The 13,813-nt window shown below is 39.8% G+C and overlaps 1 protein-coding gene across 1 annotated transcript; it reads right to left on the reverse strand.

The window, feature by feature from the left end:
* Positions 1-281: 281 nt before the first annotated feature.
* On the reverse strand, positions 282-9,597 carry cab39l1 (calcium binding protein 39, like 1). The gene is made up of 8 exons (XM_079556268.1): positions 9,462-9,597; positions 9,223-9,387; positions 8,930-9,048; positions 5,260-5,428; positions 5,119-5,178; positions 4,774-4,839; positions 2,138-2,281; positions 282-632 (listed from the first exon to the last, which is right to left on the reverse strand). The coding sequence occupies exons 1-8, from the start codon at positions 9,576-9,578 to the stop codon at positions 444-446; spliced, it is 1,029 nt and encodes a 342-aa protein (XP_079412394.1). The 5' UTR covers positions 9,579-9,597; the 3' UTR covers positions 282-443.
* Positions 9,598-13,813: the final 4,216 nt, after the last annotated feature.

Raw genomic sequence — 13,813 nt, forward strand, 5'->3', positions numbered from 1 at the left:
CAAGATTAGTCCTGATTTGAGCTGGTGTTACTCAGAAGGTAAAATATTTAATAAGGTAGTACATGGTGTGAAAAGTTTTAAGACCGTATGACAAGAAGTCTTAAAGAAGCATTAAAGGCATGGAACTAAAATAAATGTGCAGAAGTTCAGTTTTACTTATGATTTTAGCCATGTTTTTGAGTCGATTTGGTGCTTTTTATGTCTTGCTTTGACAGTTGACAGACAACAAATGATTTCCGCTTTGTGATTAAATTGAATAGAACCTAGGGTTTTTTGTGAACGCAACCCAACTGGAACAAGTAAACTGGGCCAAACAGATGCGTAATTCAGTCGGCTGAGGTCAATATTAATATTCAGAAGTCATTTTATCTAAAGTAGGTATAGACTTTTCCCAGTGCGGCCCCTGTGCTCGGCCTCCTCACGGTGCGGGGCCCCTGCGGTGCTCAGGCCTCCCCGGGGGCCGGCCTCTTCAGGTACTGGATCTGTTTGATCAGGTAGTTCTTCTCGTCGCAGAACTGCTCGTCCTCGGAGCGATCCGTCTGGAAGTTGCCGAGGAACTCCACCAGTTTGGCCTGGTTCTTCAGCAGGATGTCCAGCACCGGCTGCGTCTTCTCGGGGTTCGCCACGAAAACCTGAGCAGACGATCAAATATTTCTCTGGAGTTAGGGGTTCGCAGCTAAACAAAACACCACAGGGTTTATACAGATAGAAGCAAGACAAAGAGTTTAGGGCTTTTTAATGCCAAGATGCAATATTTAAATGCCACAAACTAGGGCTGCTCGATGATATAATTGAAATGAATACATTATTTGTTGATTTATACTTTTTTTTCTACATTACTCTTCTTTTTTTCCTTTACAAAACACTGCAATATATTATTTGGCCAATTTCATTTGTTCATTCGTCCGCACTGTAAAGTGAAGATATAGCTGCGCGGATTTCGAATTACTCCTGGTATTATTACGCCTTACAATATAGTTCCTCCTTTTATCCGCTTAGAAAATCCACATTGTTTAATTTTGTGTACTTATACTTTTGTAGTGTAACACTTCACGTAACCGTATTTAAATAGGGAGAACGTGGAAGAGCTTGGTAGCTTCTATCTTCACCTCGTTTGGAGCTATAGAGGAGAGAGGGAGAGGCTAAACGCTAACGCCGTCTGTGCTGTTTTTACGTGACTGAGGGCAAAGGTCTAAGCTCAGGTAAGAACATATCTCAGTATGTAAAAACGGTGGCCTATTCCTTTAACAAATCTCTAAATTGATCAAAAGATGTGAAACTCTTAGATTAAGCAGAGGAATGAAGTGAAATGGATATATTTTAAAGGCACACTGCGTAGCCTTTTGGATTATCTTGTTCCCAGCAATGCAAAACAGGCTCCTCTCATATTTGTCTGTCTTTAGTGAAAATCTCCATGGAGCAGGAGACGTCCCGCTCCTGGTAAAGTTACAGTCAGTTCTTAGGAGACGTGAGCAGCAAACACACTTTTATTTCACCATTTTAAGTATTTAATCAACAATAAAAATAAAAATATCAGCAACTTAGAAAAAAAAAAGTTGTATTTTTATAATTTATTGGCTGAAAAGTTGTGCAGCGTGGCTTTAAAGTTATCAGGACATTCCTGCCCTCGTCATCGCGCTGCTCGTCCAACTCACTGGAGTCTATTTATGGTCTTAATTAACAGACTCTTGTCAAAGAGCTTTTGCAGAAATACGCTTTGGCTTCACTTGCTGATGTCGAAGCGCCGCACGTGGTGAGCGTTGCCACAGCAACAGCCTGTGACCACTGATGCAAACCGAACTATTCTGTAACGACTTTAAAAAGCACGAGAACATTGATTCACAAATTAAACAATATTCTAAAAAATATATATATGTTGTGTGACTGATTCTAACACAATGATGGAAGTAAATGTAGACTCATGCACTAAATAGTTATGCTTTTTAGTTCAATGTAATGTTTTTAAGGCCTTGACCTATTATATTTAATACTTTTTCAGTTACTCAAGGCCCCACGGCTTCCCTGGATATTACTTTTTAATGCTTTTTAATACCCTGCGGGAAACCGTGCAACACTAGCCAACACGGCGGCGCAGCTTTATTACAATACTGGTCTTTAATGACGTTTCTGTGCTGACCTTGAAAACATGGAATGCCTCGAACTGGATGTTTCTGCTCTGGACTCGCAGCAGGTTCATCATGAGCTTCAGGTTTTCTGCTCGACTGATGTATTTCTGCATCACCGTGAAGTTGTGTCTGTCCAGGAGGAGTTCACCCAGAAGCTGCAATAAAACAACATGGATAATCATTACCTGTAATCATATTTATCAATATTTATGTTTAAGTCTGTCTGAGTCTAACTTTTCTGCAACACTTATGTAAGGTCACTGCCCACTTTCCGACCTGGTGCGAATTCTGGCATAAAGAGTGCTCTGAGGAAAAGGTTTGCCCGTACGAACCGCTGGACCTTTGGAGACTGAGCCTTTGCCATCGCTGCCTTCACCCTCTGGAACTCACTCCCACCGCCATTAGAAACTCTGACTCACCACCAAACTCCAAATTATTACTCAAAACGCACCTGCTCAAACTGACTTTTCCATAAAACCTTGTATTTTTTGTTGTTGTTTTACTGTAAAGCGTCTTTGAGTGTCCAAAAAAGCCCTATACAAGTTTGATGTATTATTATAAGCAGTCATTCGGAAACGTAATTCAACTGTTCTGTGATTTCTGAGCTCTGTGCCTCATACAACAGATCCATTTTTTGCCCAGTTACTAATTAATAATGATCAGCAGGTTTGTTCTTAAAATGTGTCGGAAATGACAGTAACTAGATTGAATGATTACACTGGGCTACAAATAATACTTTTTGTGAGGCGTCAGTTTCAAATGTTTCTGTCATATTTTTTGGCATTTTTAAAGAAGTGAACTTGCAAATCAAAATAATGAAAGCAACTCTATACAGCTTTCAGAAATGTACCAAAATATATGCACAAATGCAAATGATCTTACTGTCTCCCCATAATTGTGGAGAGACAGGCACCAGGATAGAGGACAATATAAAGCAGTGTTAATTTCGTCGACTAAAATATTTAGTCTTAATTTCAGTCAAAGTGATATTTTTGACGACTAAAATTGGACTAAAACTAAATTAAAAGTTTTTCATGAGACTAAAACTATGACTAAAATGTCCAGATATTTTAATTGATTAAAATAAGACTAAACAAAAATGAAAAGGAGAGACTAAAATCATCCAAACTTCTATTGAGCGTCTGAAAGAGCCTCAGATCATGTAAATTCTCTGCCAAAGGATCAGCTCTGAGCTTAGTTCATGTGGAGCAGCTCCATGAAGCAGAGGAACAAGATTAAATATGATTAAAATGAATATTATCAATGCAAAGTCCACTAAATTCGTCTTAATTTTAGTCGACTAAATTGACATGCAATTTTAGTCGACTAAAACTAGACTAAAATTGAAAAGATTTTTTTGACTAAATCTCGACTAAAATTACATTACATTTTAGTCAAAAGACTAAGACTAAAACTAAATTAAAATATGTTGTCAAAATTAACACTGATATAAAGACAACCCCCTTAAGCACAATTTGGCCGAGGGATAAAAGAATTTTTACCTGATTGAGAAAAAAAGTGTGATTTTCTGGCGTCACAAACCTTGAAGGACTTATATCATGCAAAATCAACTTTTCAGAGCTTTTAACCATGTTGTTATGCTATTTCCTTATCAAAACCCCCCCAGAGTGGTTTTTGGCTTCATTCACGCAGCTGCTCCGCCCTCTGCTGGAAAACCACTGAGTTGTCAAACAGGAAGAGCCCGACGTCTGTAATGTAAAGCCTTACGGCCTGATTTTAACTAATCATTATTTTTGTTGTGAGACAAAAAAAGAAAGAAAAAAAAGGAAGTGCCCGAGGCGTCCGCGCTGCAAACAAACGCACCCCCTGAGCGTCTGAACAGATGTCATGTTTGCACTGAAAGTTGTGAAGAAGGAGCTCTTTCTAAGCTACTCTGGACACGCCTGTTCTTTATTCTTACTTAACGATAATGTCGCAGAGAAAGGCGCATTAGGCTGCGAGAGGTGCAGGACTTTATTCAACCTTCCTAATGAGGAGGCCACTCACCAGAAGTTGACATTTCTTTCCAGGATTCAGCGACTATCAGACAAAATAGTGTTTTTCTGTGACTGTCTCTGATGGATGTTTGGTGAACCTTGGCCAGAATCAAAGTGGATTAACTTTTATAACCAACGCGAGTCCCATAATGTAAACACCTGATGGAGCAGCCAGGACAGAGCAGTGAGTCAATCAAAACGTTAGCTTCTGTGTGTTTGCCATTTTTGAAGCTGTGTTGCAGATGTCAACTCCTTATCACAGCAATAGGAGAAGTTACTTCACAGTGCAGTTATATTTATATTTCTTGTAATGCTAATTTTGCATGGGCGGATTAGCTCGGAGAGAAGGGGCGGAGTTAACTGAATCCACGCGTCGTGTCTTCCGGGTTTGCAAAATACCCCCAGAAAGTACTTATATTTCTCACAGAAAATAGTACTCCATAGTGGTAGAGGTACAATATATCATATAAATGCCTATAGTTTACTTTGGGATGCCTAAAATAGCATGATACAGATCCTTGAAACACCAACCAGTGTTACTAATTAATTTAACAAGGACAATTTAGAGAGACCTATGACTCCTTTTTATACAGAAACACAAGCATTTGGAGAGGCATATTTAATTACAATTCATTGAAATAGAGCAGTACCTTCAAAGACTGGCGTTTGGTGACGTAGTTCTCGGAGAGCAGGAGCTTTTCATACTCTGTAAACACCTGAGAGAGACAATACAAGTTATATTTCTGATTCAATCATTACTATGTCCGTGTATATCATAAAGCAGAGTAAAAGACTCGTTTAAGCACTGCAGCTCCATGATGTAATTTGCCCACCGTTTTATGGCACACTAAACCGTTTACCTAAGCACTTTATAATCAGTCTTTTTTATGTTGTTCTATCTTTACAGCATTTCGTAACTGTGTAATCTTCCTCATTATGGTGCTGCCATTCCTCAGCATTTTCCGAGTCCCGAGATTGACCAAATCAAGACATACCCGGTCATAGTTGTTCTCCAGGAAGTCCGCACACATGATCTTATGCCTTGTGAGGAGATCCTTGATTGAGAAAGAAGAGGAGGAGTTTTCACAGATGAAACAGTAGCTAAAACACACTGTAATAAATAAGTCTTTATGCACCTTGAAGGAGGCGAAGGCGTCTGATGCGATGTCAAAGGTGGAGAGCTCGACGTATCTGAAGAAGTTATAAAACTCCTCGGACAGAAGCACCGTTTTGGCTAAAGGCTCGTGCCGCAGACACTCCCTCAGCATCATCCCACAGTTCAGAGCCACCTCCAGATTGTCGTACCTGGAGAAGAAACCGCAGGTCACACACACCTAACAGAGCCGCAAGATTACAGGCAACTGAGCACTGCAAACAAAATGACCCTTTCTCCATTCGGTTTTATAATGAATCCTAAGAACTCTGTTGTTTAGAGCTCTCCAGTTGGTTATATCTTAAAGTATATAGTGTGAACTGAACTCTATATATTCAAAAGTAATGGTCGCAAATCGAATCACAATATGAACTCATATACTACACATTTCAATCTAATCATGTTGTGGGCGGCACGGCAGTTTCCCCTACCACTAAAAACATGTAGTAGGCCAGGTGTTTGACCATGAACCTGGCTTCACATCCACACTGGCTGCTCACTGCTACTACAGGTCACCCCAGTAGCTGAGGATGGTCAAATGCAGAGAACAAATTTCCCTACAGGGATTTATAGAGTATAACCTAACTTAAAGGGATATTTCAGGATTTTTGACATAGGGCCTCATTTCCCAGTTATCCAGAGTGTTGTTGATGTCTGGAGATATGTTTTTTTGTAATTCATACAGTTCTTATATTTGAAGACTTTCGTGGCGCTAGGCTAGTACAAGGCTAGTGCATTTCTATGGTATCAGCTAGCCTGAATTAAACACAGTCTGACCCGCTCCACAGAGCACCTGAGGCAAATCACTTATAACACCAGACTAACCATATAAATGTCTGTGTCGATGGAATAATTTTTGGAATATAACTGACCTGCATCACATGAATGATTGCGTTTTGAGGGACTATTTTCTAGCAGATCACTCCGCCGCTGCGTAGCTTATTGTAGCATGTATGATGCTGCAGTTAGGGAATAGTATTCAGGTATGATGTGATGATAGGCTCGGTCAATCAGAAGACAAGGTTCGGCTCAGAGGAAAATGAGGTGCTCAATGAAAACCGGACACAGTCTTGCAGTTGTTCTTAATTGTTGTGTATTTGTTTTTACAGTGCGGGGGGGAAGTATTTACAAAATACTTACACAGTGCACATAATTGGTTGACACATTCAGTTTCAGCAAGAGTTCATTGGTTTTGGATTAAACCGTTAAAAACAGAGTCCAGAGTTCATTTGTAACTGGTCCGTATTGACGACCACGAAGCTGATGCTGCTCAAATACAAGTAATTTTAAATGCAAAATGGTTCAAATTATTCTATGGACACAGACATTTATATGGTTAGTCTGGTGTTATAAGTGATTTGCCTCAGGTGCTCTGTGGAGCGGGTCACACTGTTTTTAATGCAGGCTAGCTGATACCATAGACATGCACTAACCTAGCACTAGCCTAGCGCCACGAAACTTTTCAAATATAAGAACAGTATGAATTACAAAAAAAATATCTCCAGACATCAACAACACTCTGGATAACTAGGAAATGAGGCCCTATGTCAAAAATCCTGAAATATCCCTTTAATGTTGAAGAGCAGAGTCCGACACCCATGGTGACCAAATTTCAGAATATTAAGATCAACTGTTTTGCAAAGACAGAAGTTCATTGAACATGTGTTTCCTTATTGTGTAATGCGTATGTTACGATAAATGTCCTGAATACTGAGTATGATATTTATAACAAAGCAGAACCCAATATGTTACAGAAAAAAGTTACCGAAACAGATAGTTGGCATCATCTTTCCTATTCATAAAAAAAAACCTAATCCAACAGCCAGAGATAATACCACAGGCGATGTGCTAGGAGTAGAAATCTAATTGCATTTCAAAAGGCAAGGTAGATAAACCGGACTCAACTCAAAAATCATTAGTTGTGAGTTTTACTTTGATGGATGTTTGTGCCCTGGCAACAGCAAAAACATTGCCAATCCCTCAAACACAAGATAAAAGACAGTTCATCCAGAACACTGCTGCTCACGTCCTGACTAAAACTGGGAAATACAACCATATTAGTCCAGTGCTCAGGTCTATCGCTCAAGGAATAGACTTCAAGATAACTTTGCATGTCTATACTGTAGGTCTCCTCAAAGTCTCGCACCAAAATACATCTCAGATATGTTAGTGCCATGTGAACCAGAACACCAGACTAAAATCACAATCACACCAATTCATTTTCTCGTAGGAGAGGTGTGGTGTACGATCGTCCATAGTCATTTATTGGGCGATACGAAAAAAAAAAAAGTCTATCAAGCGTCTGCACGTAGCCACAGTCAATCGCATCATCATATGAGATGACGTATGATGTACCCGCTGTAAACTTTTGAGCTAAACTATTTAGAACAAGGTCTAAAGCTTGATCGAAAAATAGCGTTGCGTCTGCTGCTGTCATGTTGGATCCGTAAATAAACTTTTATTTTATTTTTATCCGTAAATAAACTACAAGCTTCCGTATATCGAATAGTGCGTCATCGTCTTGCCGGCCCTCCTCGTTCTGTGATTGGTCCCAAATCCATGCGAACATTTCGGCCATGGTCCCCAGGCTGCTGTGCAGTTCCAAATGATTCGAGCGCACACAGCAGTCTGGTGTTAGCCAGGTTAATGTGAACCAGCTTGTGCTCATAGAACCTCAGGGAGTGGCCTCAAGTAGAGTCAGGATTAAACATGGTGAGGCTGTATTTCAGTGTAAGACGGGCCCGAATACTGGCAATGCTTAAATGCTGACTGAAACATTTCTTTTTAGTATGGCCTTTGGTACTTGATGGTAACTGAAGAAGTTTTATTTCTATGTTTTGTTTTAATGACATTATGACTGACTATGTGTGATGGATTGTTATTATCTTTTTGCTTAATATTGTTTTCACGCAATTACTTTCTATTGTGTTTTGATTGTCCTTAAAAGGAACATTGAACAGCTTTTTGTACAAAGTGTCCCCTATAAATAAATTTGCCAATTTATTTAGTGTCCAAATCAAATCAACAACACACCAGCAGTCAATTGAATGACTTTCAAACATTGACAGTGCAAAAATGTCCAAGCAGCAGCATAAAAAACTCTGCTCCCTTCAGTGTTTTCCCCTTTGTTTACATGTGCAACTTTGGAGCCTGCGTAGCACAACATAGCAGTAAATTTCACGGACTCTTGGCGGTGACAGTTTGCACGCATTTTAAAGTTCGGCCATGGCTAAAACGAGACTCATAAATTATCTTTCTGCATTACTACCCTGTGAGGTGTGCCAAGTCGGGTTTCTCACAAGCTACACGGTTATCAATCATGTCATTAAAAATCTTTGGGAATTAAAGGCAAAACATGAATTGCTTATGCATCGGGAAAAGCCGCAGAATGCTTTTGATCTCGCCTTCAAAATGCGGAGGAATGGGAAAGGCTCCGATTCGCTGATCTCTAACCCACAGGTAAATGCAACAAGTTCCCGCTCGCTCTCAAGAGAGTTGTTGAAACACATTCTGGGCAATGCCAAAATTCACTCTAAGCAAATGCGAGCGCACCAAAAGACACACAAAAATCTGATTTCAAAGCGGAGCAGTGAGCAACACGGGCATTTAGTCAAGAGAGTGGAAGTCGTGGTAGAGATAAAACAGCAGGTTACCCGTTCAAAAGCATGAAGAGGATCTGCGTGTGCGATGAGATGTATTCCACTGTGGGCGTGCGGGTGCCAATCTGTCGTCTCACTATGTTACTGAACAAATGCACCACATCCTTCTTCCCCTGTAACAGAAAAAAAATTGGTTTATTGGGTTGCAAAACACACACACACACACACACGCACAGGCAGATTTTTGCTCGAGGGCCATCAATTGAATCTGGGTGAGCATACAGTCGGTGTCAGTCCAAAACAATCAATACACAAAGCAAAAAAAACAAAAGAAAGATATTCCCTACCTCGAAATCAATCCGATGGAGGTTTTCGATGAGAGAAATGAGCAGATTGGTGTTGTAAAGCTCTTGGGCGAGTTGTGCTACGGCTTCCGTCTGGGGTTCCTTGTCGCCGGTTCCGCTGAGGATCTCTTTGAGCGACGCCAGGTTTTTGGACACGTCCTCCGCAACCTTTAAAAGAGAAATACTTTTGTGCTTTTGTTGTTGTTGTTGTTGTGCTGTGTAATAACCAAGCTGTGACAAACCTTTTCAGTCTTCTTGGTGTCGCCCGTGTCCAGTTTCTCCAGGTGTGCGACATTCTCCTTCAAAGTCCTCACGATTTCGGCTGGACTCTTTTGAGATTTGCCAAAAGGGAAAGGCATGGCGGAGAAGGACAGGTCAACCAAAGCCTTGAGGGGGGAAAAAGAAAGAAAAAAAATGGAAGAAAGCATGAGCAAATTAATTTCACGGCTCAAACTTCCTGTAGTATTGGAGCACCAGGAAATTGCTTCAAACACTGTCCTACAAAAAGCCCAATTAGTTCAGCTGACTGCATGTATTGAGTTACAGTGCTAAAGACCATAACAACGTCTACAGCTAGTTTACCAGCGGCTGCTAACTTGTTACTTTTACCGCACTGAGCCAATTTGTACCAACTTAACACTTACACGCTACGTTTGCGATGCCTTTAAAGCACCACAAACAAGCTCGGCAGAATAACTCACCAACTTATGTGGCTTTTAAAATGTCAAGGGGAACACAAAAAGGGCACAAAACTCTGGTTAGCAGCGACATTTGTGTAAGTTTTAACTCGCTTGTGACCTAGTTAGCATTAGTTAGCAACATAAGTATCCATAACAACTACGCAACGGCACGAGCTAAGATTACAAAAATGACGTTAACAATCGCACTTACCGACAAAATTGGGAGGTTTAAGGCAAGAAGCAGGCTGTGGCTAGAGGCTGGCTAGCGAGCTAATAAGTTTATCCACTTTCTTCTCGTCCCCGTTTTCGTCAAAGCTCTCTCTTTTCCTTTTTTTTTTAATCTGTGATCTGAAGTAACACGGCGGTAGTAGCGCCCGTATCTAACGTCGTAATAACCCGAAGCGACTAACTACGCGAACTAGCGACCTTCATAACTTTAATTTCCCATGTATGTTAGAAGGTCTGCTCTTCCCCCGACTGTCACCTAACTTGCTGGTTGCTGGTTGCGGAGGGAGAGCCTGTCTGACAACTTCATTTCCCTGTTCTCTAGTGCAGTAACTACGGTCTGTCCTCTCTCTGATCATCCCAGGGACAAGGGGCGGGTCTGTTTTTGCTGCACGCGCGGTGATTGACAGCGCTCCGAGCCAATCACGTGAGCACATAGATATAACGATTATACATAAATGTGTTATATCTACGGGTTTGACTCACTCGTTTCTGTGACGGTTTGAAAAGCAGGACTTGCAGGAAATAAACCCGCAGAATTTCTGTGTAATTATTTAAAACTGTTTTTTTCAGACCCCAGCTTTGCATGTAGTTTCAGTGGTGTGTTTATTAACAGACAAAAAGTTAAACCCGCTCAACAGTCAACAGTCCTGCCCAGGACCGGATTTAAGTAAAATGGGACCGGGGCTAAAGTTTTATCTTATATTATATATTAATAATAATACAGTATAAGATAATAATATTATCTTATACTGTATGTCTGTTGTGGAAGAACCTTTGCTACTGCCAGACTGTGGGAGGACATATTTAAAAGGGGGGGTCTGGGGCTCCTCCCACAGAGATTTTTATTTTATTTTAATGGTTCAATTTGGTGCATTCTCATGCATTTTAACAGACCAATATGTACATATTTTTTCCCAGTGACAACTCAATGAAAATGGCGCAGACCTGGTTGAAACCTGGTTTAGACCTGGTTCAGTCTCGGGTACCAAGACATCTGATTACATGTGAGGGAGTCTGCAAAGAGAGATGGAACTCTCTCCTTTTCTCCTTGTGCCCATGGGCCCTTCAAACTGCCGGGCTTAACCGCTGTAAGCCCCTGCATAAATCCTGCCTTGGTCCTGCCATCCTTCCGTGGGGTAAATCATGTATTTCATTCCTAATAAATAAAATAAAATAAAAAATAAAATACATAAACACCACCACCCCTCCTTTGTTCGCCTATTATAGAGTTAAATGTAGTCATTCAATAAAACCTTGTATAGGTAAATATTAGGGCTGGGACACAATATCGGATCGGACTTGGATCGCTTGGTATCGTAGTACTTTGTACTACGATACCAAGTATCGATACTTTATCAAATATCGCGATACTTTCAATACTTGTGTTTAGAGGCATTTTGTGCAACAAGTTTCACACTTAATCATGAAGGAGGTCTGAAGATAAAGCACATTGTACAGCAAAATATTGTTACAATTATCACATTTTATTGTAAAAAAATAAAAATAAAATAAAACTTAAATTAGCCTTTCACACACCTCACTTACGTGCAACAACTCTTACGGTACAGCCGCAAGCAACTGGCCAATCTCTTTTCAAGTAAAAAGCTATAAGGCCTACTGCATCTGAGTACATTACCACATGGTGTTATTTATTTTATTACTTTTTTAATGTCAACATGCTGCTGTTGCAGCTATATCACTCCACTCAGGTTGTTTGTAACAACATAATAAATGCTACTTAACCCACTGAAACTCTGTTCAGAATTTATTTTAGTCATTTATCATTTAAAAAAAACAATGTCATTACTGAAAGTGAACTTAAATAGGCCCAAACGTTAAACCCATTATAATTTAGTCAAGGCCCAGGATGAATGTGGAAATTTCCATCATGTCATTATGAGGTTGGCATTGTAAATATTAGTTCAAAATCTTGTTTACCTTACAAACAAAAGGATTCTCCTTTCACTGCTCAGCATTTATACTGTCAGCATTTGATTTCAGACGATAACATTTATCTGGGCACTGTAGCAGGTTAGAAATATTGTCTTATTGTCCAAATTTACACAGATGAATTAAGTAATGCTGACCTGTTAGATACGAATGTCACATTTATAGCAGAGGTTACCAACGTTTCTTTAGACTCAAGTTAAATAAAGCTTAAGTATCTCTTGTTTTTTCAACTATAATGCACAAATCATCCTTTTGAACAAACCAAGAGTCATATGAACAAGTGTATATTCAAATCAGATAATATAAAGTGAACTATATCCCAAGGGAGCCCAGGTGCCTGTGGGCAGAGGGTGACAGCTGATTCATAGTGTAAAATATATGGCATAACAAGGTCATTTGCATCATTTCAATGTGTTCATTAATATTTTTGTCATGAAGGCTGATTTCAACTGATAATCTGCCTAAAATGTAGCTCTGTCTGGGGCCCTAGTTGATAAATAGTTGTTCTAGAGAAATATTAACCCCCATCTGAACCAAGCACATTTTCTCCAGTTCGGCTTTACCCAAATCTGAAAACTTACTGAAAAAAAGAGAAAATCAGGATGAAAACACACAAAAAAGCGACAAGAAAGCAAAAAAAGAGCGACTAACACATGCTCGAAAAGCAACAATAATACAAGAAAAAAAGTCACTAAAGAGCGACAAAAAGGTGAAGAAAACATGATAAAAAAGCAACTAAAACACGACCAAAAAAAAAACTACGAATACATGACAAAAAAGAGGCGACAACACAACAACTAAAAAAATAATAAAAATGACATGAATAAATAATAATAATGCATTTGTTTTTTATAGCGCTTTTCAGGACACTCAAAGACGCTTTACATTGCATTATTCTGTCACTCCATACTCAGCGGTGGTAATCTTCTATTGTAGCCACAGCTGACCTGGGGTAGACTGACAGAAGCGAGGCAGCAGTCAGCCCCTCCGCCCCCCACCAACCACTCACTCACTCACTACAGGCTTCCTGGTGTTACCAAACGGTTGTCCTTCCAAGTACCGACCAGGCTCATCCCTGCTTAGCTTCCAAGGTCTGACGGGACAGGGCAGAGCAAAGGCAGTTTGGCCACATATAATAACTTCTCAAAGCTGATGATATACAGGTGCTTGTCTTATAATTAGAATATCATGAAAAAATGCATTTGCTTCTGTTATTCAACTTAAACTGTGAAACTAATATATGATAGACTCATTACATGCAAAGTGAGATATGTAGGCTTTATTTGTAATCATTTGGATCATTATGGCGCACAGCTTGTAAATAAAAAAGATCTCAACAAAGGCTTGATATGTCAGTTTGCATGTAATGGGTCTATATCATATTAGTTTCACATTTTAAGTTGAATAACAGAAGTAAATGCACTTTTTCCAAAATATTCTAATTATATGATGAGCACCTGTATATTTATATGTTTTTAACCTCTTCCAGTATAGATACAGACGGCATCTCGTCATAGAAGGGGGCGTGGCTTCGCCGAGGGGGAAAATAGAATCTTTAGAGAAACACAATTTTTCACTCTTTTTTTGCCATTTTCTGGTGGAATATCAACTTATTTATCACATAAATAAAGTCAAATGTAAATCGGGCCCATATGGATATTTTCTCACAGCAGTTCAGTAGAAGTGAAAAAACGGCAGTAACTCGCGCTAGCTAACCATTAGCATTAGCCCGATGC

The sequence above is a fragment of the Gobius niger genome (assembly GCF_951799975.1).
Source record: "Gobius niger genome assembly, chromosome: 5".
NCBI classification, from domain to species: Eukaryota; Metazoa; Chordata; class Actinopteri; order Gobiiformes; family Gobiidae; genus Gobius; species Gobius niger.

What these genes read in the sequence shown, in the direction of transcription:
- cab39l1 (XM_079556268.1), bottom strand. Translation starts at nt 9,578, where the DNA reads ATGCCTTTCCCTTTTGGCAAATCTCAAAAGAGTCCAGCCGAAATCGTG. An exon ending in CTCTTCATGCTTTTGAACGG is followed by an intron (nt 5,429 to 8,929) that starts GTAACCTGCTGT and finishes TTTCTTCTCCAG; the next exon opens with GTACGACAATCTGGAGGTGG. An exon ending in AGGCATTCCATGTTTTCAAG is followed by an intron (nt 633 to 2,137) that starts GTCAGCACAGAA and finishes TCGTCTGCTCAG; the next exon opens with GTTTTCGTGGCGAACCCCGA.